This window comes from Coregonus lavaretus (genome assembly GCF_964263955.1).
Source record: "Coregonus lavaretus genome assembly, chromosome: 14".
Lineage (NCBI taxonomy): Eukaryota > Metazoa > Chordata > Actinopteri > Salmoniformes > Salmonidae > Coregonus > Coregonus lavaretus.
Window position 1 is genome coordinate 4,702,013 of NC_140001.1, and position 16,580 is coordinate 4,718,592.

The window sequence follows — 16,580 nt, forward strand, 5'->3', positions numbered from 1 at the left end:
TAAAGTCCCCTGCTACTAGGAGCGCTGCATCTGGATGAGCGTTTTCCTGTTGATTAATGGCCTTGTACAACTCATTCAGTGCAATCTTAATGCCAGCATTGGTTTGTGGTGGTAAATAGACAGCTATGAAAAATATAGATGAAAACTCTCTTGGTAAATAGTGTGGTCTGCAGCTTATCATAAGATACTCTACCTCAGGCGAGCAAAACCTTGAGACTTCCTTAGTATTTGATTTGGTGCACCAGCTGTTGTTTACAAATATACAGAGACCGCCACCCCTCGTCTTACCCGAGTCTGCCGTTCTGTCCTGCCGATGTAGCGTATAGCCTGCTAGCTGAATGTTATCATTGTCGTCGTTCAGCCACGACTCCGTGAAACATAAGATATTACAGTTTTTAATGTCCCGTTGGTAGGATAACCGTAATCTTAAATCGTCCATTTTATTCTCCAAAGCTTGAACGTTGGCTAATAGGATTGATGGGAGAGGCAGTTTACTCGTTCGCCGTCGGATCCTTACAAGGCACCCCGACCTACGTCCACGATATCTCCGTCTCTTCCTCACGCGAATGACGGGGATCTGGGCCTTGTCGGGAGTCTGTAGAATATCCTTCGCGAACGCCTCGTTGAAGAAAAAGTGTTCGTCCAACGCGAGGTGAGTAATCGCTGTCCTGATATCCAGAAGCTCTCTTTGGTTATAAGAGACGATGGCAGAAACATTATGTACAAAATAAATTACAAATAACGCGGAAAAACACACATAATAGTACAATTGGTTAGAGGGCTGTAAAACGGCAGCCATCTTCTTCCGGCGCTGTGCTGTAACTATGTATCCTGTTTAACTACTGCTGTACACTCCTTTTCTATTCACATAGTGTCCATAATGTCTATACACACCATCCTGTTTAACTACTGCTGTACACTCCTTTTCTATTCACATAGTGTCCATAATGTCTATACACACCATCCTGTTTAACTACTGCTGTACACTCCTTTTCTATTCACATAGTGTCCATAATGTCTATACACACCATCCTGTTTAACTACTGCTGTCCACTCCTTTTCTATTCACATAGTGTCCATAATGTCTATACACACCATCCTGTTTAACTACTGCTGTACACTCCTTTTCTATTCACATAGTGTCCATAATGTCTATACACACCATTCTGTTTAACTACTGCTGTACACTCCTTTTCTATTCACATAGTGTCCATAATGTCTATACACACTATCCTGTTTAACTACTGCTGTACACTCCTTTTCTATTCACATAGTGTCCATAATGTCTATACACACCATCCTGTTTAACTACTGCTGTACACTCCTTTTCTATTCACATAGTGTCCATAATGTCTATACACACCATCCTGTTTAACTACTGCTGTACACGCCTTTTCTATTCACATAGTGTCCATAATGTCTATACACACCATCCTGTTTAACTACTGCTGTACACTCCTTTTCTATTCACATAGTGTCCATAATGTCTATACACACCATCCTGTTTAACTACTGCTGTACACTCCTTTTCTATTCACATAGTGTCCATAATGTCTATACACACCATCCTGTTTAACTACTGCTGTACACACCTTTTCTATTCACATAGTGTCCATAATGTCTATACACACCATCCTGTTTAACTACTGCTGTACACTCCTTTTCTATTCACATAGTGTCCATAATGTCTGTACACACCATCCTGTTTAACTACTGCTGTTCACTCCTTTTCTATTCACATAGTGTCCATAATGTCTTTACACACCATCCTGTTTAACTACTGCTGTACACACCTTTTCTATTCACATAGTGTCCATAATGTCTATACACACCATCCTATATAACTACTGCTGTACACACCTTTTCTATTCACATAGTGTCCATAATGTCTATACACACCATCCTGTTTAACTACTGCTGTACACTCCTTTTCTATTCACATAGTGTCCATAATGTCTTTACACACCATCCTGTTTAACTACTGCTGTACACTCCTTTTCTATTCACATAGTGTCCATAATGTCTATACACACCATCCTGTTTAACTACTGCTGTACACTCCTTTTCTATTCACATAGTGTCCATAATGTCTATACACACCATCCTGTTTAACTACTGCTGTACACTCCTTTTCTATTCACATAGTGTCCATAATGTCTATACACATCATCCTGTTTAACTACTGCTGGACACTCCTTTTCTATTCACATAGTGTCCATAATGTCTATACACACCATCCTGTTTAACTACTGCTGTTCACTCCTTTTCTATTTATTTACTGTCTATATTTTTGGAGATTATGTGTATTGTATTATTACTGCACTGTTGGAGCTGGGAACACAAGCATTTAGCTAGGTATTACTGCACTGTTGGAGCTAGAAACACAAGCATTTAGCTAGGTATTACTGCACTGTTGGAGCTAGAAACACAAGCATTTAGCTAGGTATTACTGCACTGTTGGAGCTGGGAACACAAGCATTTAGCTAGGTATTACTACACTGTTGGAGCTGGGAACACAAGCATTTAGCTAGGTATTACTGCACTGTTGGAGTTAGGAACACAAGCATTTAGCTAGGTATTACTGCACTGTTGGAGCTGGGAACACAAGCATTTAGCTAGGTATTACTGCACTGTTGGAGCTGGGAACACAAGCATTTAGCTAGATATTACTACACTGTTGGAGCTAGAAACACAAGCATTTAGCTGCTCCTGCAATAACGTCTGCAAATCTGTGTACGCGACTTGATTTACATTAATCGCTGCACAGATATTTGAAAGTAACTTGCGGGATCAGGCGGCTTTGTGAGGCTAGGTTGACAAAGAACAGGAGACAAATGTCAGGTTTTTCACAAAATGGACAATAAAGTATCTCTACGCTTATCACAGCGACTACCCCAGGGAACGGGCAGCCGGTGGCTCCGCAGACAGCCAACAGGATCCTCCAACAGCTGCAACCTGGAGACCTGCGTCTGCAACAACAACAACAACAACAAGATCAACAACATCCTGTCCATCCACAGCAACCAAACGCACAGCAGCTCCGATACCTTCAGGTATTACTGAGTAACCCTCACACTGTATGACACCAAGGGCATGCGAAGAGGGGCACACCGTAGCAAAAACGTATTTTTTTTGCAACACAGTGTCAACGCTGCTCCAGGCACTGCTACTAGTCCACCCTGAAAGGTGATAGGCTGTGCCGGGTAGGTCCTGAACTGTACAGAAAGAGCCACATGATCTATCAATCTGTAAATAATGTAGAGAAATCTAAACTGTGACTTTTTTTAAGATAAACTATCTCTGTTCCCTTCAACAGTACCAGCAGGTCCTTCAGCAGTCGATCCAGCTCCAACAACCACAGCAGCAGGCCCAGCTCCAACAACCACAGCAGCAGGCCCTGCTCCAACAACAGATGATGATGATGCAGCCCATGTATCAGCAGGCCCAGGCCCAGGCCCACTACACAGCCATGGTAAGAGCCAAGCCCATTGTCTGGTGTTGTCTAATTTGGCTTTATAAAGGAAATGCACCTTTTTTTTTCCTAGTCTCTTATCAGCTTTACATGCTGACCAAACCGCCTCCGCATGTGGATTTTTTGTCTTATCCCCCCCACCAGGCACGTTCGTGACACGCAGGTTAAAATACCAAAACCAACTGTGAACCAACTGTATTAATTTGGGGGCGGGTCGAAACACACATGGAACATTCACGGACATTTAGCTAGTTTGCTGTTGCTAGCTAATTTGTGCTTGGAGATAAACCTTGGGTTATTTTACCTGAAATTTCTAGTCCTTTCTTTTACTGTTGGATCTTTGTAGAATTTTGACCCATTTTTAAGTCACACAAAATCATGTGATCTCTACTCCGACAATTAATCCACAGATAAAAATGGAAACCTAGTTCGTTTTCTTTGATTAAACTCTCCTGGTTCATTCTTCTGTGGATTTTATATAGCGGTTGGCAACCAACTTTAAGGTGCATTACTGTCACCAACTGGACTGGAGTGTGGACCTCGTTCATCTTTCAATCACCCTTGTGGGTTAGTATGCTCCTAAAAACCAATGAGTAGATGAGAGGCGGGACTTGCAGCGTGTCAAGCGTCCTATTTTAGCACCTGGCTACGCAGATGCCCGTTGACCCGCACAAGCAGTTTGGATGAAATGATTGAAAATCATGCATGTGTACATTTGTTTTGTAGTGCACTCAACGCGTGTGGTCAGCATGTTATCCCATGCGAATAACATGTATAGCAGCGAAACTCAACCTGCGGACCGCAGTACGGACCCAGAGAAGGGTCAATCCGGACTGGACAACATCGCATTTTGTTATATAAAAGTCAATGCGTTATTTTTTTAGACAGCTTTAAAAAATCAACCGGGCGCAGCGGCCTCACTTAACTCAGCAACCTCTGTCGCTCTCTCTCTCTCGATGCAACGCCCACCTCTACTAGTGTCTAATCCAATCGTGTGGTTATATGCAAATACAAGAGGCCACGTTTTACCCAATCACATTAATCAACCCTCTGCGGAACCTTGGGACAAGCAGGCGGAAAGAAACAGAAAGATCTTACCGCGGTTCAACTGTTAATATCACAGATAGAAGGAGCTTAGTTACCAGGATCAACTGTAAATATCACAGATAGAAGGAGCTTAGTTACCAGGATCAACTGTAAATATCACAGATAGGAGCTTAGTTACCAGGATCAACTGTAAATATCACAGATAGAAGGAGCTTAGTTACCAGGATCAACTGTTAATATCACAGATAGAAGGAGCTTAGTTACCAGGATCAACTGTAAATATCACAGATAGGAGCTTAGTTACCAGGATCAACTGTTAATATCACAGATAGAAGGAGCTTAGTTACCAGGATCAACTGTAAATATCACAGATAGAAGGAGCTTAGTTACCAGGATCAACTGTAAATATCACAGATAGGAGCTTAGTTACCAGGATCAACTGTTAATATCACAGATAGAAGGAGCTTAGTTACCAGGATCAACTGTAAATATCACAGATAGAAGGAGCTTAGTTACCAGGATCAACTGTTAATATCACAGATAGGAGCTTAGTTACCAGGATCAACTGTTAATATCACAGATAGGAGCTTAGAACCAGGATCAACTGTTAATATCACAGATAGGAGCTTAGTTACCAGGATCAACTGTAAATATCACAGATAGGAGCTTAGTTACCAGGATCAACTGTTAATATCACAGATAGGAGCTTAGTTACCAGGATCAACTGTTAATATCACAGATAGGAGCTTAGTTACCAGGATCAACTGTTAATATCACAGATAGGAGCTTAGTTACCAGGATCAACTGTTAATATCACAGATAGGAGCTTAGTTACCAGGATCAACTGTTAATATCACAGATAGGAGCTTAGTTACCAGGATCAACTGTTAATATCACAGATAGGAGCTTAGTTACCAGGATCAACTGTTAATATCACAGATAGAAGGAGCTTAGTTACCAGGATCAACTGTTAATATGGCTTGTTAAAAAAATAAAAAAAAGTTTACTCTGAAAACCGTATATTCAAAGACGAGTGGACGGAACAGTATTTATTAATTCTCCCTGCAACTAGCACAAAACCAATGATGCCTGATATGCAGGGAGTCCGTAGCTCTCCTGAAAAGTGCCAATGTTAAGCACCATTATGACACCAGGCATAGTAAACTGGATCAGACGTATCCCCTGAACACGGAGGTGAGAACAAACTGGATTAACCAACTCAACTCCCAATATGGGAGGTCCACCAAAGTCCTTGTCAATTCTCTGACAGCCCAACAACGTGTTATGGAGTGTTCACTGAGGATAGGATTGGGTTTTGGGAAAACACACACAACCATTTTCAGACGCTGAGATGGTAAAAGAAAGACGTGTGAAGTTGCTGACACATTGCTTGAAGGTGAACAAAAAGATGAGCTCAGGGAAGAAAATGTGGCTCTGAAGGAGCAGGCTGGTGATTGGCTCTGAAGGAGCAGGCTGGTGATTGGCTCTGAAGGAGCAGGCTGGTGATTGGCTCTGAAGGAGCAGGCTGGTGATTGGCTCTGAAGGAGCAGGCTGGTGATTGGCTTTGAAGGAGCAGGCTGGTGATGGTGACCTTGTCACTTTCTGGGGAAAGATGGCGCCTGCAGCTGACGTCTCTGTTGTCAAGAATCTGGCACTATACATCCTGACCATGTTTGGCTCCACAGACAGCTGTGAATCAGCCTTCTCCAAAATGAACTTTATTTAAAAACAAATACCGCACCAGGCTCACCAATGAACACCTGCACCAGTGTCTCAGTTGCTCTCACACCATTTGTGCCAAAGTTCAAAGCATTGGCAGGAGACAGAAAGTGTAATTTCTCTAATTTAATACAGGGCAAGGCCCACAGTGACGTTCTGTTCATTCAGATTATTATTATTGTTGTTCAACTCTCCTTTGTTCTCCAGAAAACATGCACTTTATTTTATTTAAATATTATGTTTTATTCGAGGCCCATGTGCAATGGTTCACAGTGCACTTTTTTGCATAGACAATTATGCAACCACTTTTGTTCTTCAGCAATGTCGATGCAATGTTGCACGTGTTTACGTTCAAAATAAGTTTTTCTTGGTCTCATTTAATGTATTTAATGTGCATTTTATATAACAACATGTTTCCTAAGTCGTAGACGACTATGTTTGTTACTACGCTGTACCTGGTAAAGGACGACCTCCATCCGGACCTTTGCCACTGGACCTTCTCAAATAGTAGTTGATTACCCTGCTGTATAGCTACTTCCAGCGTTGAGGATTTGTGTGTTAATTTATTTTTTGAATGTTTCTTAAACACTCAGTGGCCTGAGTGTTCAGATGGAGAGTGTAGCAGACTGATTTTCCCCTTTTTGTATAATCGCTTCATATGTCACAATTTAACACGGCGACACACACACACACACACACACACAGCGAACCGGTGGAGTTCACCCCCCCTCTCCTCTGCTATCCTCTGACTGTGGGGACGGAGCAGATTGCTGCTGAAATTAAACAGATGGGAACCGTTCGGTGGAATACAAGCTAAAAATGAATGTACAGTATGTATTTGGAGGGCTGGTGTTTGGCCACAGAGGGGTACGTAAACAGGATTTTTGGGATAAAGTTGACTATGAAGGAACTTCTGTTTTGCACTTGGAAAGCTTGGCAGAGAGTCCTGTTTTAGTGAGCAACGTTCTATGGTCATGTTTCTGTGCTCGTTTTGAGGCTGGGATTTAGGGCATCTCTGACACATAGTGAAATAGCCAGCTGGTTACCATCTTGGCCCGCTGCCCTGTTACAAACTGTGTCGTTGCACGCCACAACAAGAAATCGAAATGTACAGGTCAATCACTTGCAGTTTTTCGCCGTTATCAACTTATAATCAAAATATCTTAACACCATTTTGCTGCTGATACCTCCCTTTCCTAGTTTTCCTATTGATCATACTTCTATGTATTGAATTCATACTGTCTATAACCATGTCTGTAAGCCATATTCATCATGACATCACCGTTAGTTACCTCCTTCCCTTCCCCTGTCAGATGCATCAGTACCAACAGGCTTTTGCACAACAACAACAACAACGCCAGCAACTACAACAACATCCCACCCAGCAGCCCTATGTCACCTCTCATCTGGAGTACCAGCTTCCCCTAGGCTCCTATAACCCAGCTGGGCCTGGGACTATGTCTGGGCCTGTGACTGGGACTATGTCTGGGCCTGTGACTGGGACTATGTCTGGGCCTGTGACTACGTCCCCTGTTGAGCCTCCATCCACTAACACCAGGTAAACATCCCTCACCTCATAACCTCAACTGTTTGTGCACTCCAATATCTATAAAATGTTCTCTCTCTGTCTCTCTATCTCTCTATCTCTCTATCTCTATCTCTATCTCTATCTCTATCTCTCTCTCTCTCTATCTCTCTCTCTATCTCTCTCTCTCTGTCTCTCTCTGTCTCTCTCTCTGTCTCTCTCTCTGTCTCTCTCTCTGTCTCTGTGTGTGTAGAAACCATCTGGTGGACCTAAAGGTGACCACCCCTCCCCCCCAGACCCTGGTCACTCCCCAGAGCCACCCTCCTGACATGTCCCGCTGGAACCCCTTTGGAGAGGACAACTTCTTCAAACTCACAGAGGAGGAGCTGCTGGACCGAGAGTTCGACCGCCTCAGAGCAAGCAAGTGTCCCGTCTTTTACCTTCCCCCGTACCTCAACTGTTCCTCTGGCGCTGCTTTTCCTGCTCTTAGTTACCATATAGAAGTTTCTCAGTTGTATCTATTCATTGCAATTCATTCTGCAAATGTTCTGTTACATTTCACTCCATTTAGTGACTACACCCCTGTCTAACGATCGTCTCCCCTCTCCGCCCTAACAGGTAAACCTGTGGAGAGAACCACTAGCCAGGAGGAAGACCGACCGCTGCAGCCAATCACCCCCGCCGCCAAGCCCCTCCTCCCTGAAGACCTGTTTGGCTCCTCCCCCTTCCTGGCCAGCGCAGGCAAGTCCCCTTCCTGTCTCGCCCCGCTCCAACAGGACCCAGCACTGTAGTATGGAACAACCCTTTTCTGTCTTTCTTCCCTTATACTTAAACCCCCAACTCCACTGTTCTGGAGACCCTAAACCAGGGGTGCCAAACACCAATACTTAAACCCCCAACTCCACTGTTCTGGAGACCCTAAACCAGGGGTGCCAAACACCAATACTTAAACCCCCAACTCCACTGTTCTGGAGACCCTAAACCAGGGGTGCCAAACACCAATACTTAAACCCCCAACTCCACTGTTCTGGAGACCCTAAACCAGGGGTGCCAAACACCAATACTTAAACCCCCAACTCCACTGTTCTGGAGACCCTAAACCAGGGGTGCCAAACACCAATACTTAAACCCCCAACTCCACTGTTCTGGAGACCCTCAACCCAAGAGGTTGTGAAATCTGAGTAGCAGCACCCAACGATATAGGATTATTCATTATGATCTGAAAGGCCTCTGCTGTTAGACGCTTTGTGAATACAGGCCCTTGGTGCGGAACTGCAGTCTTTTGGTGCAACAATATAGAGGATCTCAATGGTCATTATTAGCAAGTTAGACTTCGGAGAACAGAACAGTTAGTGTGTAACACCTCTTGCTAATGAAGAGGATGGTGAAGTAGTGATTTTATCGTTTAGTCACAAACCAGCAGTGAAAACGTCTAAATGTGTGACCGTTTAGCCATTTTGCTGACATTTTGTAATTCTATTTATCTTATTAAACTCATTTGAAACTAGCATATTGATATATTTTTCAGTGGCCTTAAGTCTCAAAAAGCCCTGTTAAGGTCCTCTGTAGCTCAGCTGGTAGAGCACGGCGCTTGTAACGCCAGGGTAGTGGGTTCGATCCCCGGGACCACCCATACACAAAAAAAAAATATGCACGCATGACTGTAAGTCGCTTTGGATAAAAGCGTCTGCTAAATGCCATATTAGATTAGTATATTATTAAAGAGATTTGCCTCAAATGTTTTATTGTTTTGGGTTGGACTTTACTACCGACTAGTCTAGCTACCGTCCACCCCTCAAAATATAATATTACAAGAATAGTGTAACTAAAATAACTCTTAATAATTATTGTTAGAATGTTGCAAGATGTTTCTCCTATTATAATGATAAGAGTATTTGATGTGAATGTATCTCGTAACTGGTACGGTATTTCTCTTATTAGCTACTTGGACAGCTACGTTTGGTGGCAGCGGTCAGATCCCTACCTATGTTGACATATTTACATTTTTGTCATTTAGCAGATGCTCTTATCCATGAGCGACTTACAGTTAGTGAGTGCATACATTATTTTATTTTTCATACTGGCCCCCCCGTGGGAATTGAACCCACAACCCTGGCGTTGCAAACGCCATGCTCTATCAACTGAGCTACATCCCTGCCGGCCATTCCCTCCCCTACCCTGGACGACGCTGGGCCAATTGTGCGCCGCCCCATGGGTCTCCCGGTCGCGGCCGGCTACGACAGATCCTGGATTCGAACCAGGATCTCTAGTGGCACAGTTAACACTGCGATGCAGTGCCTTAGACCACTGCGCCACTCGGGAGGCACTTCCTGCTCTGTAAATGTGAATTGGTTATGAGCCATTCTAACAAATAATCTAGATTAGTTATTTAAGATACACTATACAGTGAGGGGAAAAAAGTATTTGATCCTCTGCTGATTTTGTACGTTTGCCCACTGACAAAGAAATGATCAGTCTATAATTTTAATGGTATGTTTATTTGAACCTATAACCTATATACTTATTAATTTTTTATTTTTTATTTTTTTTATTTATTTTTACATTTAGCAGACGCTCTTATCCAGAGCGACTTACAGGAGCAATTAGGGTTAAGTGCCTTGCTCAAGGGCACATCGACAGATTTTTCACCTAGTCGGCTCGGGGATTAGAACCAGCGACCTTTCGGTTACTGGCACAACGCTCTTAACCACTAAGCTACCTACATTAGTTATCTAGTTGTTATTAGTCCCATCCTTCAGCTCCATTCAACACCTCCCATCTATCTCTTAACACCATCCATATAGGATTTCTATTTGCCATATATTTTTCAACTGTACTGTGATGTTTTACAAAAGTTCTGAACCCTTCTATTCTCATTGTTTCTACAGATTGTAAATTGAAAATAAACATTTTTGCTAAAAGTATTATTATATTATTGATCGATTGACTATGACTTTTCAGATCACCCAGTAGTGCTATCTGCAAGGTTAGCTCCAGGTAAATATTGCAATCCTTTAGCCATTCCTGGACCTGTGTCCAAAAACAAGCTACAAATGGACAGAACCAAAACAAATGTTCTAATGATTCTGTCTCTTCGCAGCAAAATCTGCAGAGCTGGGAAGATTGTATCCCCCATATAAATAACATTCTATAGGTAGCAAGAATTTTGTATAATAATTTAAATTGAGAAATTCGAAGTTTTGAATCCGGCGTCGTTTTGCGTATCAGTTCATAAACACTATGTCATGGAATCGGTACGTAAAAAATCTCTTCCCAACTATTTTGCAATCTATATGGGACGGCTGTCAATCCTTTGGTCCTTAAATGAAATTGGTATACTTTTTTGTTTATCACAATTTTCTTTACCCAATTATGTTCTTTAATGCAAGGCCGACAGACAAGTTCCTTACTTTTTCCCCCTTCCACTTTCCTCTTCCATTTTTGCGGTAATGCTGCAATTATTTGGTTGTAATTTTGGGTAGAGCAGACATTTCCATATGTTTTTGTTAGCTGCATGTGCGACATAACTCCACCAGTCCTACCTATGATATCATTTACGAAGATTATACATTTTTTATTTATTTCAATGTTCCATTTTTTAAATTTTTAAATTAGTATATTTTTGTTTAACCACTATTTGTTGCGTTATTTGTTCTGGAGTTTCTGGAGGATTAAAATTGAAACTGCAACCAACTTTCTATGGCTTGTTTTAGAAATAGTGATATTTGGGAGATTTCCTTTCAAATAACTGAAAGTGAGAGGTTGTAATCTGAATAAAGGGAAAAGGGCCATTCTTGAACATTAGGTGAGACAATCTTACTAATTTGCTATAGAACAAGTTTGGATTTAAGTATAACTTTTGTATGATTGAAGCTTTTAGTGATAGGTCTAACGCTTTAATATTTAATAATTTCTGTCCTCCAAATTCATATTCATTATGTAAATAGGCTCGTTTAATTTAAAAAACTGTTCGCTAGGCGTAGGCAAGACCATAAGCAAATAGGTAAACTGGGATGATACTAAAGAGTTTATCAGGGTGATTTTTCCACAAATTGACAGGTATTTACCTTTCCATGGTAGCAAGATCTTATCTATTTTTGTTAACTTTCTATTAAAATTTATTGGAGTGAGATCATTTATTTCCTTTGGGATATGTATTCCGAGTATATCCACATCACCATCAGACCATTTTATTGGTAAACTACATGGTAATGTAAAAATTGTATTTTTTTAGTGATCCAATACGTAATATAGTACATTTATCATAATTTGGTTGTAATCCAGAGAGGTTAGGAAAGGTATCTAGATCCTCTATGAGGCTGTGGAGGGATTCTAGTTGTGGATTTAAAAGAAAACATGAATCATCAGTGTACAATGACACCTTTGTTTTTAAGCCCTGGATTTCTAATCCCTTGATATTATTGTTGGATCTGATTTTTAATAGCTAACATTTTGATGGCCATAATAAATAGATATGCCGATAGTGGAGAACCTTGTTTCACTCCTCGTGACAGTTTAAAACTTTTACACCTTGGGTTACAATACATGATGTTAACCCATTTTATAAGAGATTCTCCAAAATTGAAATGCTCCAGGCATTAATATATAAACCCCAGTCGTACTTTATCAAATGCCTTTTCGAAGTCTGCTATGAATAGCAGGCCTGGTTTCCCAGATGTTTCATAATGTTCTATTGTTTCCAGAACTTCCCTTATATTATCTCCAATGCATCGTCCATGTAAAAAAAAAAAATGTCTGATTAGAATGAAAAATGTCCAACAATACCTTTTTAATTCGATGCGCTATACATTTTGCTAGAATTTTTGCATCACAACACTGAAGTGTAAGGGGCCTCCAATTTGGACTATTTTGTGTATGTCCATTACATGAAATCCAAATAAAAATCAATTTAATTTACAGGTTGTAATGCAACAAAATAGGAAAAACGCCAAGGGGGAATGAATACTTTTGCAAGTCGTCTTTGTACCAGTAATTATATAATTTAATTTAGTAACAACATTCTCTTGTCAAACCAACAGGTTCTAGTGTGAGGATGACAGATCAGCCTATTGAAGAGCTCAGTATCCCAGTCGCTGCCCTCGTACCTGTAGGCCAGCCAGCCCTTGAGGAAGAGCTGCAACCTCCGGTGGCAAAGGAGCACAAACCAAGTAGGAGGAGAAACTCTCCTGCCGGCGGTTCACAAACGACTCGCAAACCAGGGGGAGATGAATCAGACAGCGACTTTGAGTCAGATCCTCCTTCCCCTAAGAGCAGCGAGGAGGAAGATGAGCCGGAGAAGGACGAAGGTCTGAACAACGAGCACAGAGAGTTCTTCAACGAACTGGAAGATGTGGAGGAAACAGAGATGCTGGGACATAGGCCTCTGCTGATGGACTCAGAGGCTGAGGAAGAGTACGACAAACACAGCTCTGACTCTGACTATGAACCCAGGAAGGTTAAGGGAGGACGTACTAGGAGGCTAAAAGGAGGAGTGGCGGCAGATGCGGCTACTGCCACCCATGAGGGAAGTCCGAGAGCGGAGTCAGAAGACACTCTAATCACGATAACGCCTCCCGAGTCGCCAGGTGTGGTGGCTGTTAGACTGCCCCCTAGTGTTGGTGGCATTGTGGACGTGTTTGGTACGGATGTGTTTGGTGCTGTGCCCTTCTTTCCTCCAGCGGCAGCCCCGGCAGAAAGCGCAGACATCTTCTCCGCGGCTCCCTTCAGGCAGGCGAGCCAGGAGGCCATAGTCAACCAGCCCGACCAGGCCATGGAAGAGTTAGACGTCTTTACTAAGGCTCCGTTCAGCCGGAACCTCTCCAAATCTGGCAAGACTGGAAGCAGCGACTTCTTCTCTATGGGTCGGACTCTGCTGGTGTCCCCTGAAATCATCGACCCGTTCGGCTTCTCCCCCTTCCAGCCCGGCCCCACGGCTCCGCCACCATCCACCTCCAGGAGCGCCGATGACATCTTCCGTCCGGCCTTCGAGGATTCTCCCAGCCCCGAGCAGCAGAGGCTGAAGCAGCGCAGCCTCCAGAAGCTGTCTTCACGGCAGAGGAAGCTCTCTGCCGGCACCGGCGGTGGCAGCAATGGCAAGCGCCACCACAGCACGCCCATCGGCGGCCGCAGGAGCAACAAGCCCAGCTTCCGTACGCCGGAGCGTGTCCGCCGGCACAAGAAGGTTGGCAGGAGGGACTCTCAGAGCTCCAACGAGTTCCTCAGCACCTCAGACTCCAAGGAGAACATCAGCGTCGGCAGTGTAACGATGGCCGACACCGGCAAAGACAAAGGGGCTTCCCTGCCTAGCCTTCCCAGTGAGGTCGACCCAATCTTGGACCCCTTCGGAGCCAATCCCTTTGGTCCTCAGGATGGCAGCCGACATAACCAGGGCCAATACCAAGGTCTTCTGGGGGATGGCAAAGCAGACATGGGTTCGGCCAATGGCAGGCCTCGGACTAGCTCCCTCCACGATGCGCTTGGGGACGGGAACATCATGGATGACTTTGGGGCGGTACCCTTCACAGAACTGGTGGTCCACCCTGGGCCTCAACAGCAGCCGTCACAGCCAGTGGAGCTGGACCCCTTCGGGGCTGCGCCTTTCCTTTCCAAACAGTGAATGTCTTCCTAGTCTTCCCGACACACACACTGCTGTGTTACACCAAGCCTATGGAGTCCCGGGGAGAAATTCCCTTCCAAGGGATGGCAACAAGCTTGGTGGTGTGGTAGTTGATTATCTTTTCAGCCAAATTTAACCGCGACCGGCAACTGCCCTAATGAGTGTTTCCAATGCTTTTTCCCCCCTAATGGATATTTTAATACATTAATAACTGGACTTTGGGATTAACAAAACCAACGTAAACCTGTGGATTATGGGCGATTTTATTTCAGTTCTGTATGCATTACCTGTACCTGTTTGCTGACAAGCCTTTTATGCTGCATCCCAATACGTGTCTCTGAGCATCGCACTGAGACATGGAGATCGATCCGGTTTCACTCAAGATCGTACTGTGTCAAACAACAAGCTCGCTCAGTGATCGACTGCTTGAGTTGCTGCAAAAAACAACACCTTTTGTATAGATTGTGGCCTCCTTCATGATCTACCAATAAGATTTGATTAATTTAGCACCATAAAGCCTTATGGGCATGGCTCCGCCTTGCTGCACAGTTACCTTGGAAACCATTGTCTAAGCAAATGGCTAACGTTGCCTTTTGTGTCAACTGAGTAATTCCTTTAAGAGTAGGCCTTTATCATTTCACCCTACTTAGACCCTTTTCATTTCTATGCATATTTTTACATTTAGTCTATTTACAGTAGATACAGCTAATTTGTTTTGGATTTTTATTGCACTTTTATTATTTAGGAAATGTTTCATTTTAGGTTTGTTTCCAGACTTAACCTGTCAGTAAGTACTGTTCGATGTGATCTTTTACCTCAACCCATTTTTTTTTTAAATCGTTATATAATTTTCGAATAAGGGGAAAAACACAACCCATTTTCCCACACGCCGATACTGAATCTAATCTAGATCAGACTACTTCCACCTCTTGAGACAGTCTCCTATCTTTCATCTGTCGGGAACATAAGCCATGCCAAAGCAGGTCTGGTGTCCAAAATGTTTTAAATTTATGCACTTTCAGCATCAACTCTTCCATTGTCTAGTAATAATGGCAATTATGAATCTGAGGTTACAGAAAGGACAAATATGTTGCTGTCTGATAACCTCGTAACTCAATAATTATTGTTTTTTTTTTACATGTATTGAAACTCTCAATGTACTCTGAACATTTCATGACTCGGACCAAGAAGCTATTCAAAATAGCTTCTGAAGTTTTCATAATTGTATGTTCATTAATGGGAAAAAATTGTAATTTTTTGAATTTCCTGAAAAGTTTGTTTAGGAGATGAGGTTCTCAGACAGTGACGATATGTACCTACCTTTGGCACATTAACTTTGACTTAAAAAGCTGGTAGCTGCCTTTTCACCTATCCTATGGAACCCTGTGATTTAATATTTTAACATGTTTCATTTTTATTTAAGGTTCATCTTGTTTTGTATTTATCATGCTATACTGCTGTCTAATAATGCAATATTTTGGGGGGGATTAAATGTGTATTGTCCTTGGAAAGTCATGTAATGCAAATTTCTAGCAATATTGATTTTATTCATAACCCAAGTTTGAGTAATAAAGTATAAAACATACAAAACAAAAAAAAAGAATGGCTGCTGTTTTACGGGCTCCTAACCAATTGTGCTATTTTGTGTGTTTTTTCGCATTGTTTGTAACTTATTTTGTACATAATGTTGCTGCTACCGTCTCTTATGACTGAAAAGAGCATCTGGAAGAGCTCGTACAATCATTGGATAACAAAATAGACGAGCTACGATCACAAATATCCTACCAACGGGACATTAAAAACTGTAATATCTTGTGTTTCACCGAGTCGTGGCTGAACGACGACATGGATAACATACAGCTGGCTGGGTTTTCAGTGCATCGGCAAGATAGAACAGCCGCCTCTGGTAAGACAAGGGGTGGCGGTCTATGTATATTTGTAAACAACAGCTGGTGCACGATATCTAATATTAAGGAAGTCTCAAGGTTTTGCTCGCCTGAGGTAGAGTATCATGATAAGCTGTAGACCACACTATTTACCAAGAGTTTTCATCTATATGTTTCGTAGCTGTCTATTTACCACCACAAGCCGATGCTGGCACTAACACCGCACTCAACGAGCTGTATAAGGACATAAGCAAACAAGAAAATGCTTGTCCAGAAGCACCGCTCCTAGTGGCCGGGGACTTTAATGCAGGCAAA

The 16,580-nt window shown here is 42.6% G+C and overlaps 1 protein-coding gene across 1 annotated transcript in view; it reads left to right on the forward strand.

Annotated features, from left to right (window-relative positions):
• Positions 1–15,950, forward strand: part of LOC311141944 (BMP-2-inducible protein kinase-like) — a 67,264-nt gene extending 51,314 nt beyond the window's left edge. The window contains exons 11-16 of the mRNA XM_084177462.1: positions 2,887–3,053; positions 3,317–3,472; positions 7,552–7,796; positions 8,017–8,183; positions 8,382–8,504; positions 12,803–15,950. Of these exons, the coding sequence (XP_084033588.1) occupies positions 2,887–3,053; positions 3,317–3,472; positions 7,552–7,796; positions 8,017–8,183; positions 8,382–8,504; positions 12,803–14,379 (2,435 nt within the window). The 3' untranslated portion in view covers positions 14,380–15,950. The remainder of the gene's footprint in view (positions 1–2,886; positions 3,054–3,316; positions 3,473–7,551; positions 7,797–8,016; positions 8,184–8,381; positions 8,505–12,802) is intronic.
• Positions 15,951–16,580: the final 630 nt, after the last annotated feature.